Consider the following 13,141-nt stretch of genomic DNA (forward strand, 5'->3'; position numbering starts at 1 on the left):
AAAAAAAAAAAAAAAGAATTATCATAGGATCCAGCAATTCCACGTTTGGGTATATGTCCAAAATAATTGAAAACAGAGACATGAACGGGTATTTGTACATCCATGTTTATAGCAGCATATTCACAACAGCCAGGAGGCAGAAAGCAACCCAAGTACCCATCGATGGATACGTAGATAAATCAAATGTGGTCGACGCAGACTGCGGAACATTCCGCCTAAAGAAGGATGGCAGTCCTGGCACAGAGTACGACATAGATGAACCTTGACGACTTTATGCTGAGTGAAATAAGCTAGACACAGAAAGACAGGTACTGTATGAATCTACTCATGTGAGGTCCCTAAAGGAGTCAGAGGCACAGAGACAGAATGGTGGGTGCCGTTGATGAGGGGGAGGGAGAAAGGGAGAGTTATTTTGTGATGTGTACAGTTTCTGTTTGGAAGATGAAAAAGTTTTGGAGCTGAGTGGTGGTGGTGGTTTCACATTAATATGAATGTAATTAATACCATGAACTGTACAATTAAAAATGGTTAAAATGGCAAATTTTATGTTATGTATATTTTATTACAATAAAAATTTTAAAATCCATCTGAACAAAAAGTATGGAAGAGGAAGAACAACTCTGTTTTGGAAACTGAAAAGCACATGAACAGTGGCTGGAAACTGACTTGGCAGACCCGGAAAGGTGGATTTCCACATAGGTGGTGGAGAAGCTAAGACACTTAAGTAGGTAGCAGACGCTAAAAGCTCAGCAGTACGTGGAGCCAGCTTCTGCCGGCAGTGGTGTGGCCGTGGGAATGACCCTGGTGCTGAAAACAAAAGAAACAAAGTGGCTACCATGGAGTAGTGGAAGTTAAAGACTCTGGACCCAGAACGCCGGGACTCAGATCTCAGCCATGTTTTCAAAATAGGCCATTTTCTGAGCCATAAAACAAGTCTCAATAAAGGTCAAAGAATGCAAGTCATAGAAAGTGTGTTCTCTAACCACAGTGGAATTAAGTTGGCAATCAGCAGCACAGCTACCTGGAAAATCCCTGAGTATTTGGAAACTAAAAGACATACTACTGGGAGTTCCTTTTGTGGCTCAGCTGGTTAAGAATCTGACCAGTATCCATGAGGATTCAGGTTTGATCCCTGGCCTCACTCAGTGGGTTAAGGATCTGGTGTTGGCGCAAGCTGAGGCATAGGTCACAGATGCGGCTTGGATCTGGTCTTGCTCTGGCTGTGGTGCAGGCTGGCAGCTGCAGCACAGCTCTGATTCGACCCCTAGCCTGGGAACTTCCATATGCCACAATCGAGACCCTAAAAAGAATGCACACAGAAAAGAACATGCTACTGAATCAGGAGTTCCCAGGTGGCTCAGCAGGCTAGGGATCCAGTGTTGTCACTGCTGTGGCTCAGGTCGATGCTGTGGTGTGGACTTGATCCTTGGCCCAGGAACTTCTGCATGCTGTAGGCGTGGCTGGAAAAAAAAGAAGAAGAAGAAGAAGATACTACTGAATAATCCGTGGGTTAAATTAAAGTGAAAAGGGAAGTGAGAAGGTTTTTTGAGGAGTTCCTGTTGTGGCTCAGCAGGTTAAGAAGCTGAGCACATCAAAAAAACAAAACAAAACAAATGGAGTTCCCGTCGTGGCGCAGTGGTTAACGAATCCGACTAGGAACCATGAGGTTGCGGGTTCGGTCCCTGCCCTTGCTCAGTGGGTTAACGATCTGGCGTTGCCGTGAGCTGTGGTGTAGGTTGCAGACGCGGCTCGGATCCCGAGTTGCTGTGGCTCCAGTGTAGGCCGGCGGCTACAGCTCCGATTCGACCCCTAGCCTGGGAACCTCCATATGCCGCGGGAGCGGCCCAAAAAATAGCAAAAAAAAAAAAAAAAAAAGACAAAAAAAAGAAGCTGAGCAGTATCCATGAGGATGCTGGTTCCATCCCTGGCTTCGCTCAGTGGGTTAAGGAGTTGCTATGAGCTGTGGTGTAGGTGGCAGATGCAGTTCAGATCTGGTGTTGCTGTGTCTGGGGTGGGCCAGCAGCTGTAGCTCCAGTTCGACTCCTAGCCTGGGAACTTCCATATGCTGCTGGTGCAGCCCTAAAAAGAAAAACAGGAGTTCCCATCGTGGTGCAGTGGTTAACGAATCCGACTAGGAACCATGAGGTTGTGGGTTCGGTCCCTGCCCTTGCTCAATGGGTTGACGATCCGGCGTTGCCAGGCTCGGATCCCACGTTGCTGTGGCTCTGGCGTAGGCCAGTGGCTACAGCTCCGATTCGACCCCTAGCCTGGGAACCTCCATATGCCGTGGGAGCGGCCCAAAGAAATGGCAAAAAGACAAAAAAAAAAAAAAAAAAAAAAAGACAAAAAAAGAAAAAGAAACAAAAAAGGTATTTTGAAATTTAAAAAAAAAAAATAGTAAACAAAACACATTAAAATTTGTGTGCTGCATGGAGTTCCTGCTCTTTGCAGTGGCTTAAGAATCCAGCTGCAGCAGCTCAGGTTTCTGCAGAGGTGCAGCTTTGATCCCTGGCCTGGCACATTGCGTTAAAAGACCTGGCATTACCATAGCTACAGCATAGGTCGCAGCTGTGGCTCATTCAGTCCCTGGCCTGGGCACTTCCATATGCCATGGGTGTGGCCATTAAATGAGCTGTGGCTCATTCAGTCCCTGGCCTGGGCACTTCCATATGCCATGGGTGTGGCCATTAAAAAAAAGTTTGTGTGATGCAGCCAAAGCAATTCTTATAGGGAAATTTGTAGCACCTAAATGTTCGTATTAGGAAATATCTCAAATCAATGATCTCATCTCCTACTTTAAGACACTTTAAAAAAAGAGCAGAAATTATGCCAAAAGTAAGCAGAAGAAAGGAAATAAAATCAGAATAGAAATCCATGAAAGAGGAGTTCCCGTCGTGGCGCAGTGGTTAACGAATCCGACTAGGAACCATGAGGTTGCGGGTTCGGTCCCTGCCCTTGCTCAGTGGGTTAACGATCTGGCGTTGCCGTGAGCTGTGGTGTAGGTTGCAGACGCGGCTCGGATCCCGCGTTGCTGTGGCTCTGGCGTAGGCCGGTGGCTACAGCTCCGATTCAACTCCTGGCCTGGGAACCTCCATATGCCGCGGGAGCGGCCCAAGAAATAGCAACAACAACAACAACAACAATAACAACAACAACAAAAAAAAAGACCAAAAAAAAAAAAAAAAAGAAATCCATGAAGGAAAAACAGAAAAAGTAATGCAGAAAATCAATGAAACAAAAAAGTGATTACTTGAGAGGATGAATGAAATTAATAAACCTCCAGCCAGACTGATAAGGATAAAAGGAAGACGTAAATCACCAATATGAAGAATGAGCGATGATATCACTACAGATGCAACAGATGTTAAAAGGATAATAAGGAAATATTACGAACTTGATGCCAGTAAATTTGACAATTTAGAGGAAGTGGACAGATTCCTTGAAAGGCAAACTACTGAAGATCACTCAATACAAAATAAATCACCAAAAAAAGAAATCACATCTATTAAATTAAATAGGTACTTTAAAACTTTGCCACAAAGAAAATTCAGGCCCAGACGGCTTCATTGGTGAATGCTATCAAACATCTCATGTTTGTGTAGCAATTCTTTACAAGCTCGGAAGATTGATGTGAAGGGAGTATTTCCCAATTCATTCTGTGTCAAAATTAGAAAAGGACGTTAAGGAGTTCCCGACCTGACATAGCGGAAGTGAATCCGACTAGGGACCACGAGGTTGTGGGTTCAATCCCTGACCTCGCTCAGTGGGTTAAGGATCTGGCGTTGCCGTCAGCTGTGGTGTAGGCCGGAGGCTATAGCTCCAATTGGACCCCTAGCCTTGGAGCCTTCACATGCCTTGGGTGCTGCTCTGAAAAGACAAAAAGACCAAAAAAATTTTTAAAAAGGACATTAACAAAAATTTGAGAAGAAAAAAAAAAAAAAAAAAGCACAGATAGTATCCCTCATGAACATAAGGCAAAAATTGCTAACAGTATTTTAGCAAATTGAATCCAACAATATATCAAAAGGATAATGCATCTTGAATAAGTGGAGTTTATCTAAGTAAAGACATTTTGGTTTAACATTCAAATATGAATCAATATAATTTGCCATCTCAACAGGGCAACAGAGAAAAACCATGTGATCATCTCAGTAAAGGTAGAAGAAGGATTTGACAGAATCTTTTCAAAAGACAACAACAGTGGAGTTTCACGGCTCAGTGGTTGACGAACAGGACTAGTATCCGTGAGGACGCGGGTTCGATCCCTGGCCTCGCTCAGTGAGTTAAGGATCTGGCATTGCCGTGGGCTGTGGTGCAGGTCACAGATGTGGCTCGGATCCAGCATTGCTGTGGCTGTGGTGTAGGCTGGCAGCTACAGCTCCGATTCGCCCCCTTGTCTGGGAACCTCCACATGCTGAGGGTGCGGCCCTAAAAAGACAAAAGAGAAAACAACAGCAACAACAACAAACAACTCTACGCCACAGGTTTGGCCACAACAAGCCGGGAAAAAACAAACAAAAAAAACCTGGCTGGTGTCTATGAGGATGTGGCTTTGATCTCTGGTCTCACTCAGTGGGTCAGGGATCCTGCGTTGCTGTAAGCGGTGGCGTAGGTCACAGACATGGCTTCCATCCTGAGTTGCTGTGGCTGTGGCGTAGGCTGGCAACTATAGCTCTGATTTGACCCCTCATCTGGGAACGTCCATATGCTGTGGGCAAGGCCTTAAAAAGAAGAAAGAAAGAGGAGTTCCTGTCATGGCTCAGTGGTTAACAAATCCAATTAGGAACCCTGAGGTTGCAGGTTCGATCCCCCTGGCCTTGCTCAGTGGGTTAAGGATCCAGCGTTGCTAAGAGCTGTGGTGTAGGTTGCAGACACGGCTTGGATCTGGCATTGCTGTGGCTCTGGTGTATGCTAGTGGCTACAGGTCTGATTAGACCCCTAGCCTGGGAACCTCCACTTGCCATGGGTGTGGCCCTAGAAAAGACAGACAAGGCAACACACACACAAAAGAAAGAAGGAAGGAAGACCAACTAATATCCATGAGGACGTGGGTTTGATCCCTGGCCTTGCCTAGTGGGTTAAGGATTTGGTGCTGCCGCGAGCTGCGGTGTAAGTCACAGATGCAGCTCAGATCCTGCGTTGCTGTGGGCCTGGACGCAGTGACAGCCCAATAGCAGTGAGCACACCTGGCCCCAGATCTTGGTTTCTGATACCGTTTTCCATTCTATGGACCAGACTCTTATTTTGGAAAAGAAACAGTTGGTTCTTGGGCCAGGGCAGGGAATGTGCAAGCTATAGTGCCAAGAGTGGGGAGATGCTGGTGGGACAAGGGGAGAGGGTGGCTGCATCACAGGACACGGAAGCCACAAGACAAAGCTACCAGGGGCCAAAGCTGGAGCACTTTGAGCAATAGAATAAAGTCATATTGGATTATAACCCAAAGTCAAAATGAATATCCCTAAGTCCATACTGATATAAAGAAATGGGTAGATATATGTTCCATTCAGAAGAATTACAAATAATGTATGTAGATAAGAGGGCCCACTATCGGGGATAGTGAATCCACTTCGGCGTGGTGGGCACCTCAGATTTCTCCCCAGCTTGGGATGGGGGAGGGAGCATCCCTGTCAACAGCGCTGAGTTATTTTTGTCCAGAGGGGGAGGTGCCTAGATCAGCCTGAGAGGGGAGCCAGGCCCCTCCTCTCTCTGACCCTGCCTCCCCAAGTGCCCGCTCAGGAGCCTAGCCCCTGGGGTGTAGCCCTGCAGGAACCCAATGGCTGGGCTGGGGCCTTCTCAGGGCCCCAGAGGGTCGGGAGCTGGCCACACCCTCTCCCCACAGCACTGGGGCACCTTCCTGGCAACACCCCCCACACACACACACCCATCCCCCAGGAGCGGGAGCAGGGCACCCCCACCCCAGCGCTCTCGGACTGGGGTCCCCGCCTCCGCTCCCGGCTGGGCATTGGCTGGTGGTTCCTACTCCCAGCTGCCCAGGGCTTCCCTGCCAGCCATGTGTGGGACCTGCGTGGGCCCATGTCCCTCTGTGTTCTGTGGTCCTCACCGCTCTGTTTGCTCCCCAGTGACACAGCACATGAAAGAGCTTCTGGAGAGAAACACTAAGAAGAAGTCCAAGTTGAGAAAGAAACCCAAGCCTTATGTTGAGGAGCCAGATGGTAGGGCCTCTCCCGCAGCCTCTGTGTGCTGCGTCTGCACAGCTCTGCTCTCTGGCCTCTGCCGCCTGGCCTCTGTCTAACCTCTTCTGGGCTGGGCAGGGGCGGGGGGCACTAACCATCAGGCCTCCTCCTGAGCAGCTGAGAGCCCCGGTCATCACCAGCTCCTGGCAGAGGCCACAGCTGCCCCATGCTCTTCTCCGTGGTCCTCAGAACAGATTCACCTTGCATGCTGAGATCTCCTTGGAGGGGTGTGAGGATGTGATGGCCAGGGCTGCTGGAGGCGCCCCAGTAGAGTGTTGGGTGAGGGAGCGCCCTGTGCAAAGTGCCTCCCTGGCCTTGATCTCCAGGCCAGGCTGCCCCTGGGGCCGGGAGCCAAGCCTGGCCCTGCCTCCCTGCTGGTCCCCAGCACAGCCCAGGCATTCCTACCCTCCGTGCTCCTCAGGACCCCCAGCCCTCCGCAGGCTCCAGGGAAGCCCTGTTGGCCCAAGGTTGTGCGCCCCTGCCGGGAGAGCCTGTAGTCCATTTCTGTCATGTCATCGTTCCCTCTTACCACCAGGGCCCTGGGACCAGCCTCACCCCAGCATCCTCTTGCCCACCCTTGCCCTGCCTTGCTCTGGGACTCAGCCTGGGCACCCGCCCCCTGGGAGGCTCTCTGGCTGCAAGCTTCCCGCCCCAGTCCCAGGTCCCCAGGTGCCCATGGGCCCCTCTCACCTGGGACAGGAGCAGAAGGAATGCGAAGCTCCTGCTTGAGTCTCGCTACCGCGGTGAAGTGGGTCTAGGGGCACAGAGTGTAGGCTCCCGTGGACCTGGGACAGTTGGAGCCCCGAGGGGGTCGGAGCAGAGAGCTAGAGCTCTGGGACCCAGCGGAATCAGTGCCGAATGGTGGCAGGTTCTGGCTCCATCCAGTGGCGTTGGAGGCTTATGGCCTGGGCTCGTGAGCCCTGAGGCCCAGTTATAGGCCTGGGCCCCGGCCCAGCAGCAGAGGCTATAGGAAAGCTGCCTTGTCGGTCGTTCTGTGGGCCACTCTCCTCCCCCTGGGCGTGGGCATACCCCGACAAGGCCAGAATGGGGCACTAGGCTTGGAGCAGAGCACCCCACGCCACCACGAGGGTCTCTCTCCCTGGGCTGGCCGCGAGCACACTCAGCAGACACTGTAGTCCTGGCCCCTGCTTCTGGGCCTTCGACAGCGGCAGCCGCTGAGCCCTCTCTCCCTGCCAGACCCTGAGATCAGCCCTTGACAGGCACCCATGAGACAGGTGTTATCCATCCTACCGAGAAGGAAACTAAGGCCTGGAAAGGCTGTACCAAGATTGCAGGTGAGCGGTGGCAGCCCCGGGAAGCCCATGACGGGAAGTCAGGGCGTGTCTCCAACCAGCCCCAAGACCAGAGCCAGGATGGCCTCCCCTGAGGAGGAGTGGGTGTGTCCCCAGCAAGGGAAACTGGGTGAGTGCCAGGCCTTTGCCACCCACTGCCTTGCTTCAGAGTCTCCGTGAGCTGTTGCTGGTCAGGACACGGCCCAAGTTCCGTTTGCTCAAGCACCATCCACTCTCCCTGAGCCAAGAGCTTGCCCACAGAGGCCGTGCAGCCCAGTGGCAGAAGGTTCCAGGTGCCGTGTCCCAAGATGGCTGATGAGAGGCTGCAACCAGCCTTCTCTGCCAGGGGGCTGTCAATCCCCAGGGACCTGAGGCAGACTCTCCAGGGAATAAACATCTAGAAGAAATGTTTTCATTTTGAGAACTCTAAAAAAGGACTCCCTATGGGGCACGGTGCCAACCACTTTGTGGTAACTAGAAGTGGAAAGGTTTTATGGGTGTTTGTGTTCTTCACACTGCGGTTCAAGGAACCCCATTGTCCTCTCGAGAAACTGCTTCCTTTAAAAGAAGGTTCCATGTTTGGGTTTGAGATGTGAGTCCAGAGGCCTGCCTCAAGCAGGCAGGCCCATTGGTGGCAGGAGCGGTTTCTCTGGGCTCGTCCTCCTCGCTGTGCTCCTTTCCTTCCCTGCCTGGGGGCCAGGACAGCTGCTCCTCCACTCCTGCCCTCACCTCCAAGTGCCCCAGTCCGGAGAACCCTGGGCCCTGAGGTCCTTGCCTTGGGATGCTGGCCCTGCCATCCCACCCTGACCACCCGCCAGAACTCCTGCCTGCGGCAGGTCTGAGGAAGGCGACCTGGCCTCCTACTGCCTTCAGCCCTCAGGCAGAGCCCCAGCTGGGTCCTCCCCCTGCACTGCCTCCTAGTGAAACCCAGGCTCAAGACGGGGTGTCTCCTCCACGGCCGTCCTTCCCCAGCCAGGGCCGAGGCCCACACCTGGGGCTGCACAGGAGCTGCCCCTGCTGTCCAGCCAGCCCAAAATTCCTGCCCCAGTGCTGGCCCAAGGTAGTGGGCCCTGTGCCTCAGGTCTGCTGTGCATGGAAATGACCCTTCTCAGAGGCTCCCCAGGGCCAGCTGGTGGAGGAACCATAGGCTTTGGAGGCGCCGGGACCAGGCTCTGCCCTTCCTGGCCATGGGCAGTGTTGGATGGGCTGGCACAGCCTCGCTCCTCTGAAAGCAAGGGAAGTGCCCCCCACGCCTGTCCGCGCGGGTTTGAACAGGGCGGTGAGGACCCCCTGCGCTGAGCAAGCAGTGGGCAGGCGCCTGGCCAGGCTGGCCCGGACCCACAGGGCTCTTGTAGGAGCTGCCTCTCCTCGCCTCTCTTGCTGCTTCCTCCCTTAGTCACTGGTTGGCCCGCAACCCCTGCTCCTACACATCCGCACCAAGCCAACCGGCACCATTCTTTTCCAGGGGTGGCAATAAGCACATATGCCAAGTACTGTTACCACAAGCTGCAGAAGGCAGCCCTGACTGGGGCCAAGAAGGTATGAACTTCCCCCAGCAGAGCCGGGCAGAGGTGGGCAGGCAGCCTGTGCTGGCGACACCTAGACAGGGTCCAAAGGGAGGTGGGAGCTGCGTATCTCGGGAGGGGGCAGGTGGGCCAGTCAAAGGCTCAAGGTGCAGAGGGGGTACCCCTCGAAGCTTCTGATGCTGTAGCTGGCCCAGCAGGAGGCCCCCCAGTGACAAGGGAGCCAGGGTGCTGCCCATGCTGGCTAGGCAGAGGCCTGGGGGTCACAGGCATGAGAGGGTGACGGGGGAGGGGAGGGCAGGCTGGGAGCAGGGTGGCTGGGTCCCATGGGACAGAGAGCTGGCTGCCTCTGCAGGGGCTGAAGAAGCCCAACGTGGAGGAGATCCGGCACGCCAAGAACGCCGTCTTCAGCCCGTCCATGTTCGGCAGCGCGCTGCAGGAGGTCATGAGCATGCAGAAGGAGCGTTACCCGGACCGGCAGCTGCCCTGGGTGCAGACCCGGCTGTCTGAGGAGGTGCTCGCGCTCAACGGGGACCAGACAGAAGGCATCTTCAGGTGCCCCACCACCTGGGCCCTGGGTGTGGGGGCCTTGGGCGTCTCCAGCAGGCAGGGGCCGCTGGGCACTGGGCCCACTGCCCCAGAGCAGCCAGAGGCCCGCGTGCAGGCAGCAAGCGGCCCCCTGGAGGGAGTGGAAGGGCTGGGGCTCTTTGACCAGGAGAGGCAGGGCAGCAGGGGGGCCCACCCTGACCAGCAGAACTAGCCAGGGACAGTGCCCCTGCAGAAATGGCCACCAGGAGCCCGGAGGCACTTGGACGCCACCGACAGGCAGGGCCTGGAAAGATGCAGTAGTCCCCAGCCAACGGTCCTCACCTGCAAGTGAGGCTGACAGCCCTGCCCCGTGGGGGGTGGCACGTGGTCAGCCACCTGCGGGCACGATGCCTACCGGGCCCAGAAGGACAGCTGGGGAAGGAGGCTTCGGGTTTGGGCCTCAGGGACCATCCTGAGGAAGGGATCCGCATGGGCGCAGCTAGGAGATAGTTGAGGAGTGGTGGCCTTGGGGCACGGAGCAGGGGCCAGGCGGCCCTGGCCCTAAGCAAGCCCAGCTCCTCCTCCCTGAGACCTGCCCTGTGCTCGGCAGAGTGCCTGGGGACATTGATGAGGTCAATGCCCTGAAGCTACAAGTGGACCAGTGGAAAGTGCCCACGGGCCTGGAGGATCCCCACGTCCCAGGTGAGCCCCCAGCCCCTCAGCAGCGTTCCCTGCTTTCCGTCGTGAAGGGCCCACTCCCTAGCCCATTGCCAGCACGGACACCCTCCTGCCTGCCTCCTCCCCGGCTGCTCCCTCAGCCCAGGGTGCTGCCTGGACACCTCGCCCTGGCCTGCCCACTGGCCCTTACCGTCTGCTTCCGCCTCCCGCCCGGGCCCGGCACCTGCAGCACGCAGCCCGCTTCTCTTGCTGCCGGTGGGGCGGGTCCCTTACTGCCCCGCCAAGCACCCCACCCGCTGTGTCCGCAGCGTCACTGCTGAAGCTGTGGTACCGGGAGCTGGAGGAGCCCCTGATCCCGCACGAGTTCTACGAGCAGTGCATCGCGCACTACGAGAGCCCCGAGGCCGCCGTGGCCGTGGTGCACGCGCTGCCCCGCATCAACCGTCTGGTGCTGTGCTACCTCATCCGCTTCCTCCAGGTAGTCGGCGCCCCCCCCCCCCCGCCCGCTCACCGGCCCCCCCTCCCCCCCCCTCGAGCCCGGCCGACCCGCCCTTCCCTGCCCGCCCCCCGTGCAGGTGTTCGTGCAGCCCGCCAACGTGGCCGTCACCAAGATGGATGTCAGCAACCTGGCCATGGTGATGGCGCCCAATTGCCTGCGCTGCCGCTCGGACGACCCGCGTGTCATCTTCGAGAACACTCGCAAGGAGATGTCCTTCCTGCGCGTGCTCATCCAGCACCTGGACACCAGCTTCATGGAGGGCGTGCTATAGCGCGTGGGCGCCGAAGGACCGAGGGTGGGGACAGAGCCTGCCTGGGCGCGCGCTGGGCAGGGGAGCACGCGGGGAGGGGGGGAGGGAACGCCCCAGCCGCGGAGGCAGCATGCCAGGCTCCGCCTATGCCCGCCCCAGCCCTGGAACCCCCATTTCCCCCACCCAGGCCCTTTGCCTGAGGGCACAGCCAGGGCAGAGGGGCTGCGGGAAGGGCGCCTCTGGCCCCCCACCCCCGCCTCTGTGGCGGGGTCGGTGGGCACTGCCCCACCCATCTCCCACCGCGGGTTCGCGCCAAGAAAAGTGCCTTCTGTTTCCTGGAGCCAAGCGACACTGCCCCTCCCGGCCGGGGCCGAGAGCACAAGCCGCCCTCCCTGGGGCTCCCTGGTCTGGGCCCAGCCCGGCTGCCCCACCCCCACCCCGTCTCCCCTTCTGCCCTCCCCCTCCCCCTTGGTCTCCTGGTCTGCAGCTTCTGCCCTCCCCAGTCCCGCGCCGCCCTCACCCCCTGCTACCTGTGGCCTCCAGCGTGGTGAGGGCACAGGAGTTTGGGAGCTCCAGGGCCCTGGGCTGTCCACCACCTCAACAGCGCTCAGCTGGTCCAGGGCCTGGTGTGCTCTCTCTGGGTGGGAAGGGGGCCCCAAACCAAAGCAGTCTGGGGTGTGGGGCAGGGTTGGGCAGGCATTCTTGGGGCAGGGTGGGGGAGGGGCAAGAGTATTTTTTCTTCGTGTAACTATAAATTCAGATTCTATCCTGCAACCCAGCCAGCCTGTGTATAGAGATATAAATAGAGCGAAAGCTATAAGAACTAAATTTGCTAATGACATAGTCTTAACCCAAATGCTATTTATTTCTGAGTCGCCCTCGCCCATCCTCTGCAAACAAGTCGATATCACTCCGTTTTCTTCTCCACCCTCTTGGCCTCTGTCCAGAATCCAAACCCTGCCCTCTCCCCATAGGAGATGACCTGCAGGAGATGGAAGGAAGGGGCCCCAGCTGGGGGACCAGAGGGGCACCAGGGATGCCCTTCCTCCAGGCCAGAGCTGGGGGTGGGGGTGGAGGGGGGGTAACTAGACTCTCCGTTTGTACATTTTCCATTTTGGAATTTTGAGTTCCAATTGTTGTAAAACTTAATTTCTCCCCCGTTTTTATATATATATATTTTTTAGAGTTGAGTTTTTATTTATTATTAAAAACGAAAACACCCTGCCAAGCCCCAGTGTCCCCTTGGGGAGCATCTGCAGTCTGGTGGTCTCAGGGCCTGGGGTGGAGGGGGGGGCCAGCCACAGACTCTCACTCTGACGCATGGACTCGAGAGGTGACACCACTTTGTGTGAATAAAGTACATATGGACACTTTCCAGCCTTGCTTTGCCTCCCATTCCTTCCAGTTGCTGCTGCTGCAGGGCTTAGCTCGGCTGGGTTGGGGGCTGGGCAGCTCTCAGTGGCCAGTTGTCAGGTTCGGCATCAGGGGGGATGCCAGGCCAAGGAAAAATGGAGGGTGGGGGGAGAGCAAGACAGCTTCTCCAGGGTGAGGTGATGGGCCCAGGAGAACGCTCCAGGTTGGTGTGCAAGGTGTGAGGCACCCGAGTATCACACTTGAACCTGGAGTTCGCTGGAGGTTCAGCAGGCTGAGTATCCAGCGTGGTCGCTGCAGTGGCTCGGGTTGTTTTAACGTGGGTTCGATGCCTGGCCTGGGAACTTCTACAAGCTGTGGCTGCAGCCCCCAAAAAATTTAAAACAAACCTACTTGAACGCGAAAGCCCTGCCAGATTGCAGGGGTGGGAGCGGTATGGGGGGTACTTTTCTGACCCGCCCCAAATGTCCTGGGCTTCCAGGCACTGTGTTTCTTCACCACCTCTCGGTTCAGCGCCTAACTGGACACTCAGATTGCCCCATGAGCTGGCTTCCTAGGGGGTGGGGAGGAGACGGTGCAAGTACTTCGCCCTCAAGAGGGCAGCAAGCCTCCAAGGGCAGCGTGCCAGCCAGCGCCCCGCCCCCAGCCCGTGTCCCAGTTCCTGACCTTGCCTGCACCGGAGTCTCCCACCCGAACTCCACCGTCGGGCAGCCGGCCCGCCACCCCTTCTCCAGCCAGAAGGCAGGGCGACGCGCCCCTAAGGCCCAGAGAAGGAGGAGCGTCGAGACCGCCCGGGATCCCGGCAG

General features: G+C 56.1%; 1 protein-coding gene across 10 annotated transcripts in view; it reads left to right on the forward strand.

Moving 5' to 3' along the window:
* The window catches only part of ARHGAP39 (Rho GTPase activating protein 39), a 78,416-nt gene extending 66,075 nt beyond the window's left edge, over nucleotides 1-12,341 (forward strand). For 6 of the 10 annotated variants that reach the window (XM_085021393.1, XM_085021391.1, XM_085021398.1 and 3 more), the window contains 6 exons: nucleotides 6,081-6,173; nucleotides 8,952-9,025; nucleotides 9,365-9,564; nucleotides 10,148-10,239; nucleotides 10,524-10,693; nucleotides 10,791-12,341. In XM_085021393.1, coding sequence (XP_084877519.1) covers nucleotides 6,081-6,173; nucleotides 8,952-9,025; nucleotides 9,365-9,564; nucleotides 10,148-10,239; nucleotides 10,524-10,693; nucleotides 10,791-10,985 — 824 coding nt within the window. In that variant the 3' untranslated portion in view covers nucleotides 10,986-12,341. Of the gene's footprint in view, nucleotides 1-112; nucleotides 309-6,080; nucleotides 6,174-8,951; nucleotides 9,026-9,364; nucleotides 9,565-10,147; nucleotides 10,240-10,523; nucleotides 10,694-10,790 lie in introns of all 10 variants that reach the window. The other 4 variants (XR_014843203.1, XR_014843202.1, XR_014843201.1 and 1 more) reach the window with 2 other exon arrangements.
* The last annotated feature ends 800 nt before the right edge of the window (nucleotides 12,342-13,141 follow it).

Source organism: Sus scrofa, chromosome 4 (genome assembly GCF_054392235.1).
Source record: "Sus scrofa isolate SSC_HxYL_T2T_F1_AM1 chromosome 4, Sscrofa_HxYL_maternal_Yorkshire_Landrace_v2.0, whole genome shotgun sequence".
Lineage (NCBI taxonomy): Eukaryota > Metazoa > Chordata > Mammalia > Artiodactyla > Suidae > Sus > Sus scrofa.